At 42.2% G+C, this 21,970-nt stretch overlaps 1 protein-coding gene across 5 annotated transcripts in view; it reads right to left on the bottom strand.

Moving 5' to 3' along the window:
• grid1b (glutamate receptor, ionotropic, delta 1b) overlaps window positions 1-21,970 on the bottom strand; it is a 527,867-nt gene that overhangs the window by 63,678 nt on the left and 442,219 nt on the right. For all 5 annotated transcript variants that reach the window (XM_044179810.1, XM_044179811.1, XM_044179812.1 and 2 more), the window contains 3 exons: window positions 15,323-15,496; window positions 12,745-12,906; window positions 8,199-8,318 (listed from right to left, as the gene is read on the bottom strand). In XM_044179810.1, the coding sequence (XP_044035745.1) occupies window positions 8,199-8,318; window positions 12,745-12,906; window positions 15,323-15,496 (456 nt within the window). The remainder of the gene's footprint in view (window positions 1-8,198; window positions 8,319-12,744; window positions 12,907-15,322; window positions 15,497-21,970) is intronic.

Below are 21,970 nucleotides of genomic sequence, written 5' to 3' on the forward strand. Positions count from 1 at the left end.
TTTCTACCTTTTTTGTTCACCTAAAAGACGATCCGTGGGTGTTGAATAATTAGCACTGCTGCAGGGACTCAGCGAAGCTTCATATTCAGCCGTCACCGGATTACTAAACTTCGTGTTAATTCAGTTCTGGACGTTAACTATCGCCAACAGCTTCACCACAAAATACTTTCTTTAGACAGTCTGAGACGACGAGTACACATCGGTCTGATTAAAGAACAAGTTAACCAGATTAGGCATCTGAGCAAACAGTCCCCGATGCTTTCAGTACCGAACAATGTTCAGCACTCTGTGCTACAGACACATTTCAGGAGCGAGGTTTAATCCTAACCGTAATCTCCACGAGAAAATGCATTTTCTATTCACTTTGATTTTAGCGTCACTTAATCGTCAGTATGTTTTCTGTTGTGCGGGTGACGGATGCTTTAGTGGGCACAAAAAACGTTTCTCGTTCAACACGTGACACGGCGCCGTTAGAGCCTCAGACTGCTATGATCCGCTCCGAGGCGTTCGGATGTTCTCCTGTATTTCACTTTTGGTTTATTATTGCGAATGTGTTCTCTTGTCTGTCAGACAGAAATCAACAACAGCTCTACAGTGACATTCAGTGTAATCTTTGATAAGTGGGCACTTTGTGTTAATCTTCAGCGCAGAGTTGCCTGAACTTTTTTTTTGAATCAACATTTATTATAGAAACAAATCATCAGACGTATGTCTTTTCATTCAGATGTATGGGAAACAGAAAATAAGAGAAAATGGCTGAAGGGATGGTTTTATATCCAGGCCCTTCTGAAATCCAAATATTACATCTGTTTTTCATCATTCTGTTTCATTACAGCTTTTTCATTTTCAGTCCTGCAATTATCACCAAGCCTAATTTGGTGTCTCTTTGCGGGACGTCCAAGAGCTCAGTGGTCATTCCTCACTGCCCACGCCTAATAGGAAAAAAAAAAAAAAAGACTCCATCTTTGTGGCTTTGGGAAAAAAATGAAAAGGGAGAAAAACATCTATCTTGTTCCATGCATTATTCACAGAAATTAGCGAGCTTCGAGTTTTCAAAGGCACAAATTGTTGTTAACGACTCCAAATTACCACAGGGATTCGAAATTAGGACCGTCTGAGGCTCATTTTCATTCTCCAACATTTCTAATGGATTCATTTCAGAAGGGCCTGTAACAATGCGGTCCCCATTATGGACAAATGGGTGGGTAATTTCTATCCTCAACAAAATAATTGCAAACCTCTATCTCTTCTGCGGGAGACTGACAGAGAGAGAAAGGAGTCGACAGGGACAAAGAAGAGACGGACAGACAGAAGACAGAGAAAATGGCAGACTGGTCAGAGCGGAGTGAGTCAGTCAGTTTCATTAAACCCGTTATATATGACATTTACAAAAAGTTATATAATCTGTAATAACAGGGTCATTAATATGTAAAGTGAATAACACAAACACTGTGTTTCCATTCAGTGTATAATAAGCTGTAGCTCTGCTTACGGACAGCGGTTGGCGGACGAATAAAGAGAAGCCGCGATAAGAAGGGATGGACGCAACTTTTTAAAAATAAATGATGATGTTGCGAGACCTGCTGGACAAACACATGGAAAGCAAAAGTTTGAAAAAGAGAAGTCAAACCTCAGCTTTAGACCAACTTACAGCTTCCTGGTATTAATTCATTTAAACGTTTTCTGCATGTGTTAGCGTGAGCGACACATTTTGGGTATGCTTCATCTGGTTTAAAGTCGCAGTGAGTTGTTTGGTGAGCGGCTAGCCCATTCATCAGTAATGGTATACAGTATAACACCATGGCAATGTTTGGAAAATCACACACAACATAATCAAAGTTAAGTTAAAAGCAATGAACTGTTGTCACTGTTACGTATTACATGATGCCAAACTCTACATGAGGGGACACTGATGGACCTCCAACCATCTGTGGACGGAGACGGCAGATGGTGGAAGGTGAAGTTAGGGGCCGTCTTTAAAGTATATACGAGTGGGCCAAAGGAGATTTTCAGATTTTTATCAAAAGCAGTTTCATGTTTTTCATAGACACAAACCAACTTTATTTTGCTCCAGATCTTCCGGTGCTATTATGGCCAGTGTTTTTGTCATTCTTCAGATACATCAGACCAACTTTATATTCATCTGGGCTTCCTCCCATTATTTACACAACCTCCAGTTTTTAAAGTATATCATGCAATATGGCCCACTGCATTTCTGACTTTTCCTCTTTTTCCACTAAACTCTCATTCTGTTTTCACTACCGATTTCCACCCGAACCAGGAACAGTTACACAGCTTTTATACAGACTCAGTTTAGGCCTTTTTTCTGTTGTTGAAGTTGGGTACAAATGTTATAATTTCATTAATTCAGGTAGATGGTTATATATGTCTATTATTGGCAGCTAAACTTATATGCAAAGGGCAGTAAAAAACTATTTAATGCAGAAAATGAAGCACATCGGGCTGTAAACCAGGACCGAGAGGTGCGACCACATCGCACCTGGTTCAGCCTCTTTACATCGGCTCCCTGTTGGTTTCAGGATTGATTTGAAGATCTTGTTGATTACTTTTAAGGCTCTTCATGGCTCCAGACTATATTTTAGACCTTGTAATCCCTTATGAACCTTCACGTAGTCTGAGATCTTCGGGCAGGGGTCTCCTGTCTGTTCCTGAGTCCAGGATGGAAACTAAGGGGGACAGAGCTTTGGCCATCAGGGCCCCGAGGCTCTGGAACAACCTGCCCGAAGACATCAGGCTGTCTGAGTCAGAGTCTTCGTTTAAGTCTCGTCTCAAAACACATTTTTATCTGAAAGCAGATCCTGATTTTACCTGAACTGGCTGCTTATCTTATTGGTTTTATGTATTTCATCATTCACCATGGTATTTTATTTCTGTCTCTGTGAAACACTTTGTACTTTGATAAGTGCTCTATGAATAAAGTTTTATTATTTATTATCAGATTTCTTATAGTAGAAGCCACAGCCACTGAGGTACAATCCAAATGCAGATATGAATACAGATATATTTGTGACGTGAACAGATACACAGTAGCTTTGAGTTGCACTCCTTGTAAGGACCAACCAGCCCCGAGTGCAGTTTAAGATTTGCAACTGCTGAGCTTGTTGCAGGTTTAATTATCCTTGATTGTATCGGCACCAACAACACATCACTGATGGAAATTTGAGCTGATCACTAATGGTCTCGTTTGTTTATAATCATAATTAAATAGTTCTTAACTTTCCTCATTTTGCTGAGTGACCTGTCAAGGTCTGACCCCTGAGAGTCCTCAGACCCTAGTTTGAAAGCCACTGGAGCTAAATCCGGGCCCTATTACAACTTGGAGAGGTTTTCTGTCTGCTGTAGTCATCCCAGAGGCCATTCTCCATCTGATTAAAAACAGCGATTCTCCGACACTCCCTCTGAGGATAGTGGGCGAGAGCATAATGTCTTCTGACATGCGTTCAGTCGCTGCCACCAATCGAAGAGGATGGAAAAAATACCCAAGTTTTGTTTTTTTTTCCTCCAGTCTTTCGTGGGAGGGCGACTTACCAACAACAAATTGCTGCGAAGACACATCAAAAGTCAATGAGATGAGAAAGTGAGGACAGATAGATGGGATAACACTCAGGGGAGGTCTGAAGGACCCGAACGCTGCGGCACAAGTTTCCGAGGAAAGAGGAAAATGACATTTCAATCTCTATCAGGTCTGATCTGGAGGTGGGAGGGGGAGTGGTGTTGCATCTGTGGGGAAAATCTGCTTTGAGAAATGGCCCCGGGAGGAGAGCAGAGGCGTGGACGACACAGAAAGATGGAGATGGAGATTTGGATAACACAAACACTGTAGGGGAAAATGAATCCAGTGTGTGTGAGTGTGTGTGTGATGAGAACGAGTAGTTGATATCTCACCGCCAGGCAGGCAACATCTACCTGCACATCAGAAACTATAAAACTTTCCTGTGTGCCATCAACGCGCACCAGCCTCATCTTTCTCTCCCCAAACAGATTTAGACTGCCTAAAGAAATAAGTCGATGCGAGATAAACTGGAGGCTCGCTGTCTTTTGGCTCAGGTAATCCTCCAGAATCGGACAGTGGCGCTGAGATCAGACAGACAGGTGGATGCAGTTACTGAGCTCAGAGCACAATTTCTGGACAGATGGTCTCATTGTAATTCATTTTGTTTTCAAAGCAGATCCAAAGCTGCTCCGTTCTGCTCTAAAACCATCGTCACCGACACTACAGCCCCACGACTGTGTGTCCTGACCAACGTCCCTGTGCGACGCAAGCCTGACGTCTCAACCCTTCACCAGTAAATACATGCTGAGAGTCCTCTGGGGCTGGCTTCACAAAGATACACTTTAGTTGCGTCTCATACCTGACAGTCAGACTTTAACTAACAGTTAGATGTCTAACTTCAATCAGTAGCATTTTCACCGACTTAAGGTATGTTCATACTGAACGTGAGATGGAGGCGGCGTGATCGCATATAACATCACATCACATCAATGCAAAGCGAAGACGCGTCTGTGCAAGCTGAAAAGGCACGTTAGTGTCCCGATCTGATGAAATCTGGTTGTTCATACCCCTCCATGATTCTAACAGTATCCAGGTTTCAAAGCAGCTCTGCTTGCATCCCTCACTGATGCTCGTGGTCACATCATTAATTGAAACTAATGGCTGCAGCTTATTTACATCTGGCTTTATGACAATGGTGAGATAAAAACGCCTGAATCTCCGGCCTGTAGATCAGTTCAGGACATCCTGACTTCACTGTCGTTTCACGGTGGAGATCACTGACGTGTGTTCAGACAGAAAGCAAAGTGAATTTTCACCTCACATAATTCACATGTTTACCCGCTAGACCTCGCGTGTTTATTCGCCCCTAACAGCCGATGTGCCGGCCGTACGTTAGCTGTGAGCTAGCTAGCAACAGAAACGCAGACAGCTCTGACTGATCTCAGAACTCACTCCGATCCTTTCTGTTATCTCCGTCCAGTCTCTCTCCTTTTTCCCGTCTTCTCTGTACGTCCGTGAAGCAGATTCATAAAGCATTTTTAACTCACGTGGACACGCCGACTGCCGGCCGAATTTGTGTCTTTCCATTGACTTTATATGCAGTCGCTGTGTTGGATGCTCACATATATGTAGAAATAGATACACATTTAGATATATGTTGATGTATACTGTGTGCACTGTATGTATGAGGCACTTTAACCCCAGTGATCCCACATGCACTGTATGCTAATAATAATTTGTGTGTATGTGAGCGGGCTAATAACTGGGAGGGCTTCATTATATATGTGAGGGTTTATATTGGAGATATGTCTGTGCAGGTGGGGGGTAATATCGATATGTGCTGGTGTGTGTGTGAGCTATGGGCCTGTGTTCTCCTAATGGCAATTATGTAACACAGGGGGGCTCATAACTCAGAATGAGAAGCCAGGTGATTAAATCTTCATTACTGCAGCAACTGCCCTGTGTGTGTGTGTGTGTGTGTGTGTGTGTGTGTGTGCCTTTACAACCTTATACTGCACCTTCAAGCTGCTAATTCATCTAAATTGTTATGTATGCTTGTAAAACGGATTATAAAAAAGACAATTCACACGAGTGTGCCTGTTTTACGTAAGCCCTTTGAACATGTGCTTTCATCTTGGATTTTGATTTAATACTTTACTTTTGATAAAAAGGGAAACGAGATTCCTGGCTTTGGCGAGGCAGCGTTGCTTGTTTTCAACACAAAAATTGATTTGAGGAGAGACTCGCTCGAGTGGAGCGATCAGCCACTCGATTCACAGAATCTTTCATTTAAACTGAAAACGAGGAAAATCACCTCCATCTGCAAACTGTTTCCTTTGATTGCATACATGCATGTGAATCATTATAGTATTCATTTTATTAGATTGTATCCCTCTATCAGCGATCCATCCCTCCTCACATTCCTAACGTCTTCTTTTCATTTGTCTCCGATTTCCACCTCTCGTCTCTTTTCTCTCTGCCTCCTCCCGTCCTTTCCCGCTTTTCTCTCCTCCTTTTTTCTTTACTTGTCTCTAAGTCTGACTTCAGAGTTTCTTTCCTAATCCTCCCTTCCTTTTCTTTTCATATTTCAGTTGTGAGTTTAGTGTCAAGATTCTGAGGAAAAATCACACTATCGAGAATAAACACAAAAACGTCTGATATTGATAAACATATGGCCCTGTTCATATTCTTTAGCCTCTTGAACCTTCCCTACTTGTGCAGTTCAGTGCAATAGTATGTTACATAAGACAGTGAGAACATTAGTATTCAACGCCATGTGATACTGTATACAATGGTGCGTTACAAGCTGATTAACTGAATCAGTGCAGCCTCACAGAATCTAGTCATGTCAAGGTGATGCAGTGAAATGCAGTGACACGATGCATATTGTTTAATATAATACTGCTCCTCTGTATTGATTCATCTACTGTAAGATAGCGCCTACATACATTTACAAGACGACGACTTAAAAATCTTTTGCGTTTATTAAAACCTCATTCATCCTTTTAAATATTGATTGGTTTAATGGCAGGGGCCGAGCGTTCGCAGTCCTAAACAGGAGCGCTGTTAATCAAGGTTAACGTGACACAGTTAAGCAAGTTTTTCAATAATTGGAAAAATTAATGAACTGAGGACTGTTTGAGCTTACTGTTCCATAAATGATGACTGTCCTCACACACAAAGACGCAGTACTGTAAATCTGCCTGTTCCACAACTACAGCTCCCATGAGGCATTGGCCGATGCCAGGATTCGAGAAATACTAAGTCAACCCCTGGCTGGTCTGCGCTACTGTATGTGGTGTGTTGCATAATCACAGACGGGCTTCAATATGGCCGACACGATGACTGATGACTTCAGCTGGATCAACGACAACAACAGCCTGCAGCGCTCCTCTGTACAGAACCAGGCAGCGCTGTCAGGCCAACACTGCACGGACCAAGGGGATAGGGTGTGTGTGTGTGTGTGTGTGTGTGTGTGTGTGTGTGTTCTGATTTCTGTATGAAGCCGTTTCCCCACACAGGTTAGCTAACCTTACAGAGACCATAAAAACAGGTTTAAAAAACGGTTAAAACAAATAAAAAGCTAATTCTTTCCAACTTTGGGATGCTTGTGTGCGAATGTGACTGTGAGTGAGTGTGTTTTTACAGTATGATTGAAATACATCTGGGTGTGAGAGCATGTCTGTGTATCTGTATGGTTGTTTGCGAGTGTGTGTGTGTGTGTGTGTGTGTGTGAGTATATTGTTTTCTGTGTGTGTTAATGTCTGAACATTAGAGTGTGTAAGAGAGTGAGACGCAGAGAAAATGTGTAGAAATGTATGTGTGATAGTGAGAGGGTGTGTATGAATGAGTTTGCCTCCATTTGTGCGTGTGTGTGAATGTGTGTGTGTGTGTGTGTGTGTGTAAGTGTGAGCTTGAGATGTGTGTCAGACTGAGCTGCTGGCAGTTTTCAGTTCAGGAATGGAAGTTTCTTAAACAGCCAAAACTGTAACGTTATCCTACAGACTCGAAACAGCTGGAGTTCCTCTCATGAACCTGACGGGACTAAAGGCGGTGACGTCACCAGTCAGACGTTTTAAACAGGCTTAAAATCAGTTCAATCGCAGTTTTAAATCATTACTTATGATATATTAAACTTCACATAACATTGATTCCATTAAATATGTGAATGAGTTTATTGTATAACCATCCTTTGTTAGCTAACACGTTACCTATGATAGCGATCCTGCTACTGTACCAGCCCCACATGATCCCAGCCGATATGCAGCACTGTTAAATGCCTGCTCCTTGTAGGAAACACTAGAAATATTGGAACATAGTCTAATCAGCTAGCTTGCCAACATTAGCCAGCAGCCTAAATAGCCAACTGAAATTTTCTTTTCAGCCGTGCCTCATCTTAGTTTCTTATATCTGGACACCACGTTATACATCATTTACCAGAACGTTCTTTTCATAAACAACTTGTATGCTCCACTGCCGTTCTCTTTAAAGTTGCTTAACGTATGCTAACTGTATGCCGGCAAAATCAAACCCTCCTTCCACAAAAAAAGGAAATGTCTAATGGAGAGGTAACGAAATATCCATCCAGTCCGATGATCAGGCTGCAGCCTTTTAAGTTTGACACGCGCAGGCGATGTCGCCTCTGCACCGTTTATTCGTTAAAAGTGAAACACTGTGAACTCACCCTCTTGATGTCCTTGCCAAAGGTCTCGCTGAAGCTGGAGCCGAGGATCTCAAACTGGACGTGAGAGTTGGAGCCGCTGTCCTTAAAATCCATCGTACCTGTCAGGCCTGTGATGTTGCCCTGAAGGAAGGGGTGAGTGAGAAAGGGAGGAGAGAGAGCGATGTAAAAATCACAGAGGTTCATCTGTTGCTGCTGTCTGGACAAGTTTACTTTCTCCTCTGATTCCTGTTCTCTCTGCTGAAACTGTAAACTTTGATTACTTTAATTATGGCAATAATAAACAGAGTCCTTGCTTTTATTTGACTAATGTCCTTGTTATGGCACAGTGCACTTTGGGATGGATGGGTCGACAAAGCGCCTGACTTTTCCCTAACTTTAACAAAGCAGTTTTCATTTAAACAATTATTTTTAAAACCCCAAACCATGATCCTTCCCTGACCTTAAAGTCGTTTTGTTGCTAAACCTGACCAAACCGTAGACACTGATATCAAGCTGCTGACAGGTGACAGATCCCAAAACACTCACACACACACGTGTTGCTTTGGAAAGCAATGACAAACAGCACATTTTGTTGTTTAGTGTGCAGCACTTGTTGCACATGCACCCAGCCACAAAGGAGAGAGCAGAAAATAACGGCTACTTTATTAAACTTATCATGTACCCATTGTAAAAGAGGCCTTGGCAGTATTATTAACTTTAATGTTCATGCAGATAAAATATAATGAAGTGACAGAGAGAGGCAGGGAGGCAGTGGGACAGAGAGGGAGGGATGAAGGCAGAAAGACATCGAAAAGATATTAAAAGGGGTCAAAGAGAGTAATGGAGGGGGAAACAGAGGGAGGGAGGGTGGAAGAAAACGAGGGGGATGAAGGTGACGAAAGGAACGAGAAAGAAATCTGCAAAAGAGAGACAGCATGAGCGATGCTGAGACAGAAACACAGAAAACAGAGAAGCTCAAAGAAAAGAGACGACAGCTTCATCGAGGCCTGCAGAGGACGCGCGGCACAGAGTTTTGCCCTGGTGACCTTTGAAGCTGCTGCCGCCGCCCTCCCTGTACCTTTAATATCAGGCTGCGTCCCATGATGCTTCGGGAGCTGCTAAGCTGTGTGATATTGATGTCAGACTGACAACCCCAACAGTGATATGAAGCGCACTGAGCACAGAAATCCCCATGGAAACTAGTCCACGAAAGAGCAAGGACTGATATAGATACAGACCTAATTACTCATTAGTTTATTAAACAATGTTCAGCTTTATTAATTTGTGATTAAAGATGTCTGCTTTCTGGCTCCCTTGTTGATCAGCTGCCTTCATGGCTTCTACGTGGAATAAACAGTGGCGCACAGTGCGAGATGTATGACGTGTCATATAAAATATCATTAGAGCCTGACTGAAGGAGCTGAATGCAGCTCGTGACCGCAGTGCTGTTCCACTGAAAGGCCATGGATGAAATGTTGTTTCGTGACTTCCATCAGTTCATGTAGGATGTAAAGCAAGACTGAAGACACTCATCACCGCAGGCCAACAAGCCAAATGTTCACCTGTCAGCTGCAAAGGTCGCAGTCACTGTCACCTGGAGAAAAATAATGCTGGATAATGTTTGTTTTGGTGTGCGAGCAGCTTGCTACAAAAGTCAGTGATGCCTGACTTCAACGCAAAGCATGTCATTTCTGCCGCTAGGGGTCTCTCACATCAAAACAATAAGAAAAGACGTGGTTTGATGGCGTCGTGAAGTAGCCTGGGATCATGGGAGTTGTTGTCACCTTTGCAGTCAGCTTCTCCCGGTTAGGATTCCTTCAGTGAGTTTTTACAGGGAGCCGAATTAACCACAGAGGTCTCCTCCTGTGGATCAGGTGATTAAAAACGGTAAAAACACTGAATAAAGCAGTTTCCCGTTAAAAATCAGTGTTTCTCTGACGCTGTTCGGCGGACAAAGGATGTCCCAGAGGGGCTGCGAGCCGAGCATGCTGCTAACGTTGGCTCATCTTGTTTCTCTGATAACTTAAGATCCAGACGTCCGATGGCTAAAATCCTTAATCCGGTTAAAACATATAGTTAAAAACGACCAAGATCTAAAAAGTGTATCATAAAAATGTGGCTTGAAACTGGATAAAGAGCCAACTTGTGGCAGCTTCTGGCAGACAACCACAACGCTGACGCAAGCGCAAAGGGGATATGTCACCACTGCCAGGCGATCAAATGAAACGCACCGTTACCTTGATTAAAATGACGGATTTATCTAGGTCTGAAAATACTTGGAAACGTTTGGGATAATGTCATTTCTGAATTCAGGTCTGTCAGCATGTCTAATTCTGATGGAAAATCTTGTTTGCAAGGGAAACGAGGACACGAGAGCCGATCAGTGTATGACTGATTGGCCCTATTTGCCTTGTGAGTATGGAGTAGCAGTACTTGATGCAATGGGGTGTGTCAGGTACTTTCATTTAGGCTGCTGACTCGACACACACAAATACATTCAATACACACACACCTGTGAGAGGGAAGGAGGGGGCGAGGTGAGATCTTGTGATGCACTGAACAAAAGAAAGCACAGAGTGAAAGAGCTCTGCTCTGTCCACTTTCACTCTGTTTGTCGTCCTCTCACAAAGTCATTTTCCATCTCATCAGCAAAATCGTCAGGGAGACGGCGGCTGGTGGAAATGTTCAAGTTCAAGGAAAAAAAACTAAAAGAAAAACAGGAACTTTTGCTCCCTGTTTGCGACGTGAAGACGTACTGCTCTGCCCGACCGGACCTTCTGACAGTGCCGAAGCACGTGAAGAGGAAGGTGTCAAAGTTGAATAGGAATATTTCATGCTGCTCTCTTCATGTTTTTCATAACGTGGGTCTTATTTTTGTAGTTTTGGCCATCATTCCTATAGCTTACTGTTATTATACTGTTTTAGTCACAGCTGCCATTGTAGACAACACAACAGCTGTAACACAGGTAACAGGTAACACAAGCCTCAGACTGTTTATTTGGAGGTGAAGAGTAAAGGGAAAGCTGACCCAAAATGTTCATTAATATCATTCATTGGTCAAACTGGCCAAAGAGTGTAATGTAATGCTTCACAGTTACTCCGAGTGGACTCCCTGGATTGTATTTCATGGCTCATCGGTACCTGAAACAACACGCCCCCACCACTGCAGGCCTGTTTTCAGTCTGAACACCCACTTACAAGTTCACATCATTCCTGTTCCTCTGCTGCACGCAGCCTGGCTTGTCTTTCACTGTGACGCCACACTGAACGCTCGGGAGATCATCACGCTGAAATCGTATATTCTGAATCAGAACATGGCCAGGAAATGCACTGGACATCATGTAGTAAAGCATATGAATGACTTATAACTCATAAGTTGGACGCTCCATCTCAGCAATATCATATCAATGACTTGCAGTATTTGGAAACATACATATTTTGAAAGATAGCTGTAATATAGAATAATAATAATAATATAATATAATAATCATATCCTCATTTTATCTGAAATGGCTGTTTATTTTATTGCTTTTGTGTATTTTATGTATTTTACTTCTTTATATTTCGTCATTCACTGTGGTGTTTTATTTCTCTTGCTGTGAAGCACTTTGCACTTTGTTTTGATAAGTGCTCTGTAAATAAAGTTTTATTCATTATTTATTTATATGTTTCATGACCACAGAGAAAACACGCAGTCTGAAAGCTGACGGCTATCTGAAGCACTGACAGGAAGCACTGTGGAAGTGATTAATGGGTGATTCTGTCGGTATCATTAACACGAAGGTCTGCATCAGTAAAGGTATCGTGGTTTGTCTGCAACCGGCACCGAAACAAAACACTGCTGTCGGAAATATCGTCCTTAGTGTTTACATTAAACAGGAGGAAGATCACTAACGAGCTCAGTGGTCGTTACCATCAGAGAGGTCAAAGATACAACCTGATGTTTTTGAATAAAACACAGCTATTCATGCTCTGAGGGACTCATCAGCACGGCTGAACATCTTTCACCAGTTACACTGTGAGAATGAGACTACAGGTCGTCCAATGCACATCGGGACTTAGACTGAATGACCTTCTTGTTAAAAGGTTTCACCAGCAGCGTTTCATGCCCGATTTATCTGCTATTAACAAAGAAGTTGTTTCTTCTTTTATTTAATGTCGGTATAAATCTAACGTGCTGTCCTCATAAGCTATCAAGCAATCGCACTGAAGCTGAATCAGTTCAACAACCTTGAAAAAATTACCAACAGAAGACTTCAACATAGTGAGCTTGAGTTTAAGGGTGAACTGCTGAGTTCAAACAAAAATAGCCAAATTTATTTCTGCAGGAAATTACGTCTGTTTGCAATACCAAAGATACCAAATTTAATTATACATTAAATACAAATTAAATATTTGTATAACCATGAATGAATCATAGCTGAGGGATTCCATCTAATAATTCAGGGGAATCAGGTGTACTGGTGCTTCGGTTAAAGACATGGAAAGACTGTGCTGTGGTCTGCTCTGGCCCTGAATGCACCATGAGACTAAAGGGAAATCTGTTGTTGACAGAAAGCCTCCGAACCTTCTGGATCGTCTCTAGCATGGACCAGCCTCCGTTCCATGGCTTGGTGGACTTCCTGATGCAGTTGAGGCTGGCCATACTGTGCCACTTTCTGTCCTCCAGCTTCCTGTAGAAGGCGTTGGCCAGCATCAGCACACTGTCATACAGGTAGAGGTTAGACACCTGGAGAGAGGAGACAAGGGAGAGGCACGTTTAAACAAATATACGTGTGTTTTATGTCAGATGTCAGCAGCACTGCTTTATGTGAAACACACACACAAAGACTGGTCTCAAGGTCTCAATAAAGAAATCCAGATGTCAACAGGACTGTGCGGCATATCAAGTTTTGGTATTAAGAAGTAGAGGTCTGAGGTCTGTTTCGTGATATTTCACCTGAGGAGCTGATCTCTGTTTCTGCAGCTCACCAGCAAATGTCTTTTTTTTTAAATATTATCTTCACAAAGCCAGGACAGTGACTGAAAGAAGTCTGGATATTTTCATGTCTTAAGTTTCTCAGTTTGTAACCAGCTACAGCCAGCGTCTGTACAGTCGGCCCTCTGGCAGTTTGAACCAAGAAACGGTCCCGCGGCGTGAAAAACGCAAAGCAAGAAGTCCCTTTGCTTTCACAGGACTGACGAATTAGCTGCACCTGCTCACCAAACCTTTGCTGTGTCTCAACTCCATGCTATATACTAACTGTATACACTATTTTCTACATACTAATCGTCATGCTGTTTATGCATTAGTATGCGTGAAATAAAGTAATTCATGTTTTTGGACTGAGGAAATGTGAGCGACGGACATCAATCTAACTGTGACACTTACCTTCTGAAGAGAAAGCAACGTGTTTTCTAATGATTAATAATTGTATTTTGTTTTCCAAGATTTTCCTTGAGCTGTCTCACCCACCAGCCACAGTTTATTGAAACTTTTCTTGCTGAATAACAATACTGAACATCAACAGCACACTAAAAGTGTTTTTTAGTCTGCACTGACTTTTACTTACATACTTAATGTCACTATTTCACTCAACACCTGCTCAGAACTGGTGTGTAGTACTGCATTTGCATGTAGCTCTTGTTTGGTTGGTGCAGCTCTAACAGAGCGACGTCACTGTGAGGCGCGACAACATGGCCAAGTGTGTTTGCTCCTGATTTTGAAAATATTATAAATGCCTTTCAGATTTCAATGTAACACATACAATAAACAGTAAAAACACACACAGCTGGGTACGGCATCATCTGCTGGCTCTAAGCTAACACACACACACACACACACACACACACACAAACTTGCTGGATGGTGTTGAGATGACAGTCAGCTAGTATTGAGTCTGTCCACATGTGATCATGCCATCTCTCACCCTCTCCTCGCCCTGCAGAGGGCAGAGGAAACACACTGTGACAAATCACACACACACACACACACACACACACACACACACACACACACACGCCAAAGCAGGGAGCAGAGACCAAATGCAGGGTGACAAATGAGCACCACTCTGTCCAGATGAGTACAGCTGACTGGCATGAAGTCCATACAGCATGCTGCCTGAGGCCATGACACACACACACACACACAAAGCATTTATGCTTTTCCCTCTCATTCTCTTTTGTCATGGAAATGCTGAATCTGAGGAGAACAAAATCATACGACAAAGACAGAAAGGGGATAAAGGAAAAGCAAAGCAAATGAAGAAATCTGCAAGATCCTTGTTTTTCCTGAAGGTACAAACCCTGTAAATGAAACAGCAGCCCCCACCACCAAAGTGTCAAACACAAAACTGGAACCTGCTATCACTCCCGAACTGACTGACAGGTGCTTGAATGCAGGGACAAACAGCAGACAACAACCAAATCTCTGGTCAGAAAATACAGATTCGGCCTGAAATTGTTTCGCCGCCTGCTCCACCAGAACGGCGAGGCCTGCCTGGGCCAGAAAGGTTTTTGTATCCACTATGGACAGTATGCTCGACAACCTCAGCATTTGTGTCCGGGATCCAAGGCTTGTTAAAGGAGGATTTGTTGGGTCTCTGTAAATAATATTATAATGAGTTCGGTCTAGACCTACGCTTGCAGAACATTGACAAAACAACACACCAAAATGGCTGCATGTGACAGATTTTCCTTCCCTGCCACTGAATGCTGTATAAACCTCAGGTCAGATCTATAAAGGTGGTCGGTGCCCATAGAACCAGTCGACATATTTAAACTGATAGTAAACATCATAGTCTGACAAACAGAGGATCAAAGGATTCGTTGGCATTGTATTTTTTCCACCTCAGAGTGAGTTTAAGAGGAATTTAGTTCTATTAAAAATATTACCACATAATTGATCCAATGTCAAAGAAAATTAGAATCAATTAGAATTTTATGATTAATCATCTGCAGCTTCATCTTTAAAATCAAACTTCATTATGATGAGAAATCAGGTTTCCTCAGGAAAAGAGCGATATATTTCCAGGAAGTAATCATTTTCAAAGTATGGGGAATCCCTCAGCGCTGAACATCAGTGACCAGCAGCTGAAACCAATGAGCAAATCATTGATCACAGAGAATCGTCAGTTGTCACTTGATGTTCATGAGTGGTCTATTACCTCCAGGTTCTGCAGGTATCCTTCCTGCGGGTCACACAGCAGAGAGGAGATCCGGTGGTTGTGTCTCATACAGCGGGTGCTGCTGTCCCTCCACATGGGGAAGATCTGCCGGATCACCGTCATGCGCCCCAGTGCACTGTGGGTAAGCTCCAGGATCTCTGTGTCGCTGATTTCCTACAGTGCCGAGGAGGCGGGACAAAACGACAGAGATGTTATTGACCTTACTCATGCTGTAGTTTGTCTGCATATTAATTAGAAGACGTTGACTGATTATTGTTTCCCCAGAAGTCTGATACCAATTTCCTGAGAGGCAGAAGCTGATTGTAGCAGATTTATCAAGTGCTGTGAGGTGAGTGTTAACAACAAGTGTATAAATGTGTGTAAATGAGTGCGTATTTCACCCTCAGTACCTTCAACTCAGCACCTGATGAACAAAATAATGTTTATTTCTTCTACCACATTAATTAAGAGCGGTGATCAGGCAATTTCACACATAGAAACAAATGACAGCGTCAAAGCCAAACAGACTGGAGGATTCACAGAGGCCATTACAAAAGCTTCCTTTATTGATGCACATGTTTAATTGCTTTGACGCTGAGAAACCCAGTTATTTTCTGTGAGGTAATTATAGATAGCCTCAATCTAAAAAAAATCTATGAATAATATTAGGTGTATTATGCTTTATAACACCAAACATAATTACAGTCCGCAACAAGAGTCCCGACCAAAGTTTGTTTTCTTCAGCCTAATAGAAAAGTCGACTTTGTTGCATTTTTGTATTTAGGTTCCCGACTATCCAATTAAAAATGAACCAGGACTTGTAAACAAAAGTCACAAGGATTTGAAGCTCATTTATTGGAGAGTTTTGAAATCATGTAATTCTGTCAGGTTAAAGGGTTTAAAGTCAAAACAAGTTTGATTCCATGTCCTGTAATTGCAGCCAAGACATTAAGAATCTGTCTGCTATGTTTGCTGAAATGTATTCATTTTCTGTTCTTTCCACTCAAGAACACACAGAAAAAACTGTGAGCATCAGCCCACTTACATCATACTTTCAGATATGCCTCTGTGCTGTTATATTGTGCAACCAAGGTTTAAAAAATATCTTTCGGAACCTTTAAAAATGGACTGAACTCAAGGAGATACTGGAATTGAGAAAAAAACAGAGATAAATGCACTGGGGCTCATATAGCTTCAGTGACATTCCTGCTAAAATCTCCTGGTAAGATCTCATTTCACAATCTTAGTCTGAAAGAATAACTTTCATTTTATTTTTAACTTCTAAACACACATGGACAAAAAGAAAATTTTAACATCTACGATTAAATGACATCTGGGCAAACTCCATTTGCTGAGGAAGATCGTGTGACACTATCAAAAGCTCCAGAAAAGCTACTAAATGGAACTTGGGGCGAGATTGTTTGTCAAAAACTTCATGTTTATGTTTTAATGTACTTCCTGTGCCTGAACCATTAATAACTCTAATCAGTCGAGATAGATTAGTTGTTAAAATGGTGTCAGTTGCACCTTGTTGACTATTTGAAGAAAATCCTGGATTTCTGATATGCTGCATACAGGTTAGATGAAACATTGAAGACAGACAGTTTGTATTATACTTTGCAGTGTTTTTCATAACAGCAATGTGTCTGGGTTTAAGACACAGCTGTACTGCGGGGACTCACTGAGAGACAGAGTAATACAATCAATATTCAAACTATTTTCTGGCACTTTCTGGCAACCACAAAATGGAGGCAGAAGAGGAGCTGAAATGGATGTGATATTACAGGCGGGTGGTAATGACCTGCAGTCAGACACAGGCAGATTTGAGAGTGAAGGGAAGGTGAGCTGAGCAACGAGTGTAAAGTAAGTTCCAGGAGCAGTGCTGAAAGAAGATGGGATCCTGACTGAGGATGCTCAGATGGAAAATTGTGAACAATTTACTGCAGCTTATTCAGAAGCAATGAGGCTGCCACTTAACACTTCAGATAATAGAAAACATGGCATGTTGAGGTGTTTATCGTAAGCATGCTGTTAGACATTATTATACAACTGCTGTTATACACTAAAAGTCTATAAAGTCTATATGGAGGAACAACTTTGCTATTCTTAGATCTTTACCACTTTCGATACACCGGCTCCTGCTCATCCCCTCTAACTCAGATGCTGTCGGCCCTCAGACTCCTCCTGAGAGAGTCCTACTCCCCCCTCAACTGGCTCTCAGGCTAACGGCCCTCTCCAGACTGACGACTCCCCCCATCCCCCGCCTTTAACCTCTGCTGACTGCTGACCAGGTGAGAGGACAGCTGATGAAACGCCACTCAAACAAGGCTGCAGGCCCCGATGGAGTTAGCCCCGGGGTGCTAAAATCCTGTGCCCCCCAGCTATGTGGAGTCCTTCAACATGTCTTCAACCTGAGCCTGAGTCTTCAAAGGGTCCCTGTGTCGCTGCGTCCCAGTGGCTCCAAGGACTACAGACCGGTAGCACTGACCTCCCACATAATGAAGACCCTGGATAGACTGGTGCTGGAACAGCTGCGGCCCATGGTCAGAGCCCTCCTGGACCCCCTTCAGTTCACCTACCAGCCTTGGCTGGGAGCTGAGAACACCATCATCTTCCTGTTGAACCACATCTACACCCACCTGGACAGGCACGTTGAAGATCATGTTTTTTGACTTCTCCAGTGCTTTCAACACCATCCGGCCTGCCCTGCTGGGTGAGAAGCTGGCAGCGATGCAGGTGGATGCCCCCCTCGTGTCCTGGATTGTGGACTACCTGACTGGCAGACCACAGCACGTGCGCCTGCAGCACTGTCTACTGCCTGCGGCATTTGTCTACTTTAGTGTCATTTTTGGTGGCTGAGTAAGTAGTTATAGCGTTCGATGTATACAAAAGAGTCAATTATATATGTAAAAAATTGCACATCATTTCTCCAGTGTAAATGTATTCACTGTTGTTCTCTGACCAGTAGTAACAAAATGCAAAACTTTGCATCCAAAAACAAATCAGTCTGCCTCTTCTGTTAAACCTGAATTATGACTCAGTTCTCTCAAGGATGAAAATAATATTATATATTAATTAGTATACAGTTAAATTAGTTTGGGCTGGATGTAGAGACAATCACAGGTCTAGTTTGAATAAAAATAAACTGAAAGCGTTAGACTATGCACAGTGAAACTACTAGCTCTGTGTGCAATTTATAAAAAATATAATTTATGGACAAATCAGGTGCAGCGTTATTGAATCTGATGCTCTTTATTTTAGTAAATTAGGTGAACTCACAGTTTGGAGTTAATTTATTATCAGTGTGATTATTTTTCAAACAGACTTTTACCTCCGTAATCCCCTGCTGGAAGAGCTCCTCTGCTCTCATTACCTGCAGTCTAACAAGTCATTAGCCTTTGGTTTCATTCTGTGTGGTGATGGGGAAGATAAGGACGAAGAAAAGAAAACCAGGACAGAGAAACAAGGCTCTGATGGATTTAGCTGTCGATACAGATGGATGGTTTAACAGCCACACCTGGAGTAGTTGTAACGTAACCTGGAGTTGCTTTTGTTCACAAAGCGTCTGATTTGCATTTGAAAGAGAGGCGCTGGTGTCATTAACAGTTAGAGTCCATTTTCATCTCATCCACGCCAACTGTTTCTCATTGGATACTTTTGATAATTAGGTTTTGTCGGTTTTTAACCCATTTTAAAAATACAACATTTAAACAAACTGATGACTTGGCTAACAAAGACATCCTGAATAGAAAAGCATGTGTGTGACAAGTTTGTAAAGGTCCCTTTTGTTTCTTTTCCTTTCTTAAGGGTCATTTCCTGGTGGACTGGTATTTGAATGCACTATGGAAACCTTTAACATAGTGACAATTTCATAACAGTAAAACTTCATTTAAAGAGTTCAAGGTTGATATTAATTTATGACACTTAAACTCCACAGGCTCTGACCACAATCTTTAGTGCAATGGTTCCCAACTTTTTTGGCCTTTTCAGGCAAAGCAACGTCTTTATCTTTCAGTGAAATATCTCAACAACTACAGGATGGATTGACATTTGGTACAGATGTCCACGGAGCCCAAAGGGTGAATCCTACTAACTTTGGTGATCCCCTGACTTTTGCTCTAATGCCACCGTGAGGTTCACATTTATGGTAGTCAGTGAAATCTGAACACATATTGGATTGATTGCCATTAAATTTGGTACACACATTCATGTTCCCCTAAGGATGAATTCTAACAACTGAACAACTTTGGTCAACCCTTAACCTTTCATCTAGCACCATCATCGGGTCAAAAATTTCACTTTGTCCATTACTTTGATTTATGACTAAATGCCTGACAAACTAACAACTGCTTATTGTTGTTTATTCGCAAATGTTAGCATGCTAACACGCTTAACTAAGATGGTGAACATGGTAAACATTATACCTGCTAAACATCAGCATTTTAGCATCGTCATTGTGAGCATGTCGACACGCCGATGTTAGCATTTAGCTCCATGCACTGCGGTGTTTAATTACTGTTAGTCTTGTTGAATATTTACACCTGCTTAAGAATGCTACTAGTATCCTTATTATTGTTTTTTGGTGTGTAACTCCAACAACTACTTCACAAACAGAGTGGATACAGACTTAGGTAAAATAAGTAAAAGTCAGGATGCACTGCATGCTTTTTCATTTTTGAAGTAGGATTATAAATGGTACATTTGATTTAAATGTTTTTGTTTTAAATTACTTTTTGTGTTTGCTAACATTTCTGTCTTTAACATCCACTTGAAAATGAGATGGTGCACCAAAGGGGTTTTTTCTTTTGAACTTTGAATAATAAATATCACGCCAGTAGGTGATATTTGCCATATGGCGTTAAGAAAGGTTTCATCAGGAAGACGACTACATATGTGTGCTCACTCCATTAATATTTCTGACACAGTCACGTCAGTCTGTCAGAGGACCTTTGGGTGTTCCCATTATTCAACCAGTCAGACTTCAACTGTCATCTCCACCTCTTCACCACTGACACTAATGTCTGGACCCTGTTGAGAAAGAAAATCAGTATCTGCCTCATGGGCTATGACACTGTAAAAAATATAATTCTTTAACGATAATCAATCTAGGCGCCCAGGTAGCTCACCTGGCGGAGCGCGTACCATTAAGGCTGAGTCCCGGGTTCGATTCCAACCCGCTGCCTTTTGCTGCATGTCTTCCGCTCTCTCTCTCCCACCTTTTCTGCCTCTCTCTGCAGCTGTCACTATCAAATAAAGGCAAAAATGCCCAAAAATACATTCTTAAAAAAAAAAAAAAATCTATATAATGGATTGCCAAAGCCTCTATCTTCTCTCTCTTCTGTCTATTATTTTCTTCTAATTGAAATTCCATCGTACCACACAGCTTCAAGTTGCACTTAACATGTTTTAGACAGGACAAATTAAGATTCCGAGCAGCTTCATTGTGTTGATCACAGACAGTTTGTGTGGATTTAAAGCTGTTGGTCAGATGAAACCTGACAGCTGCTGCTTCACAGAGAGTCTAACTTCACTGCCGCCCACTGAGCGTCTCCCTTTCATCTCTCACCTCCCAGCCTTTTCCCCTCTGGTTAATTACGGCCCTCATCTCTCCTCACCTCTTCCTCTCATTACTGTAATACTACTGCTCTCTATACATCTGTTTGTTCTCCATTCTCGCCTCTTTTCTGTTTTCTGCTCTGTCTGAAAGTCTCTCTCTCCAGGTCTTTTTAATTGGCGTCAGTGGTGTCGTCTGGTCTTGGCTGTTTGTGTTACCAGCAGGCAGAGGGTGAAAAGGACAGTCTGACAACATGCCTGACTTTGTAATTTACTGCCACCCAGCACTACATACACTGGCTGTGCACTGCAGCTGTCTGAGGAGAACTACATAGCAAACACTGAAAAAATGGTACTCAAAGTCCCATAAAACCCAAACCTTTGATGGTGCTGTTGGTGCTACTTAAAGTAGAATTTTGGTTTCATACTTTAGTTTTTTTCCCATCTCACCAAGTTAATAGCTGAAATCTGGGAACAAGATGATATCACTAAAAAGAAGTCAGACGGGTGATGAAACACGAGCAGTCAGCCGATCAAACAGGTTGGAAACAAACCAACAGGTTAGACAAAATTATTTGGAAAATGAAGCTGAACAGAAAAATCGTATCAGGATAAAACCCAGATGAAATTTAAGACACTTTCATTTATATTTAACTCTCTGTTAAATCTGTTGGGCAGATCAGAAAGATGAAACGTTGAGTGATGATACAAAACTCCTCACTGATAATCTGCTTTAATGTGACCGGGTCTTTCTGTGGGGCTGAGGGGGGGCATTCATGCTGCTGTGTCTAAACTCCCTCCCTAGTCCATTTTCATTCACTTTCCCCCATGTTATTGGAATGTCTGAAGTCAAATGGTACCTACACACTGGACGGAGGGAGCAGGGAGGACTGACAGGAGACAGAGGAAGAATAATGGAAATGGAAATCAGCTTGTCTGTGGTCTCTACCTGTTGACAAGACACCTGCCATCTCACAGCATCGCCATCCGGGACTAGAATCCACCTGTTAGCTGTCTGACCTCAGTGACGCACTACACACAGACGCTGCTAAACCCTCAGAGCAGCAAGGGAGGACGGGCGGGAACAGAAGGGTA

This window comes from Siniperca chuatsi, linkage group LG20, assembly GCF_020085105.1.
Source record: "Siniperca chuatsi isolate FFG_IHB_CAS linkage group LG20, ASM2008510v1, whole genome shotgun sequence".
NCBI classification, from domain to species: domain Eukaryota; kingdom Metazoa; phylum Chordata; class Actinopteri; order Centrarchiformes; family Sinipercidae; genus Siniperca; species Siniperca chuatsi.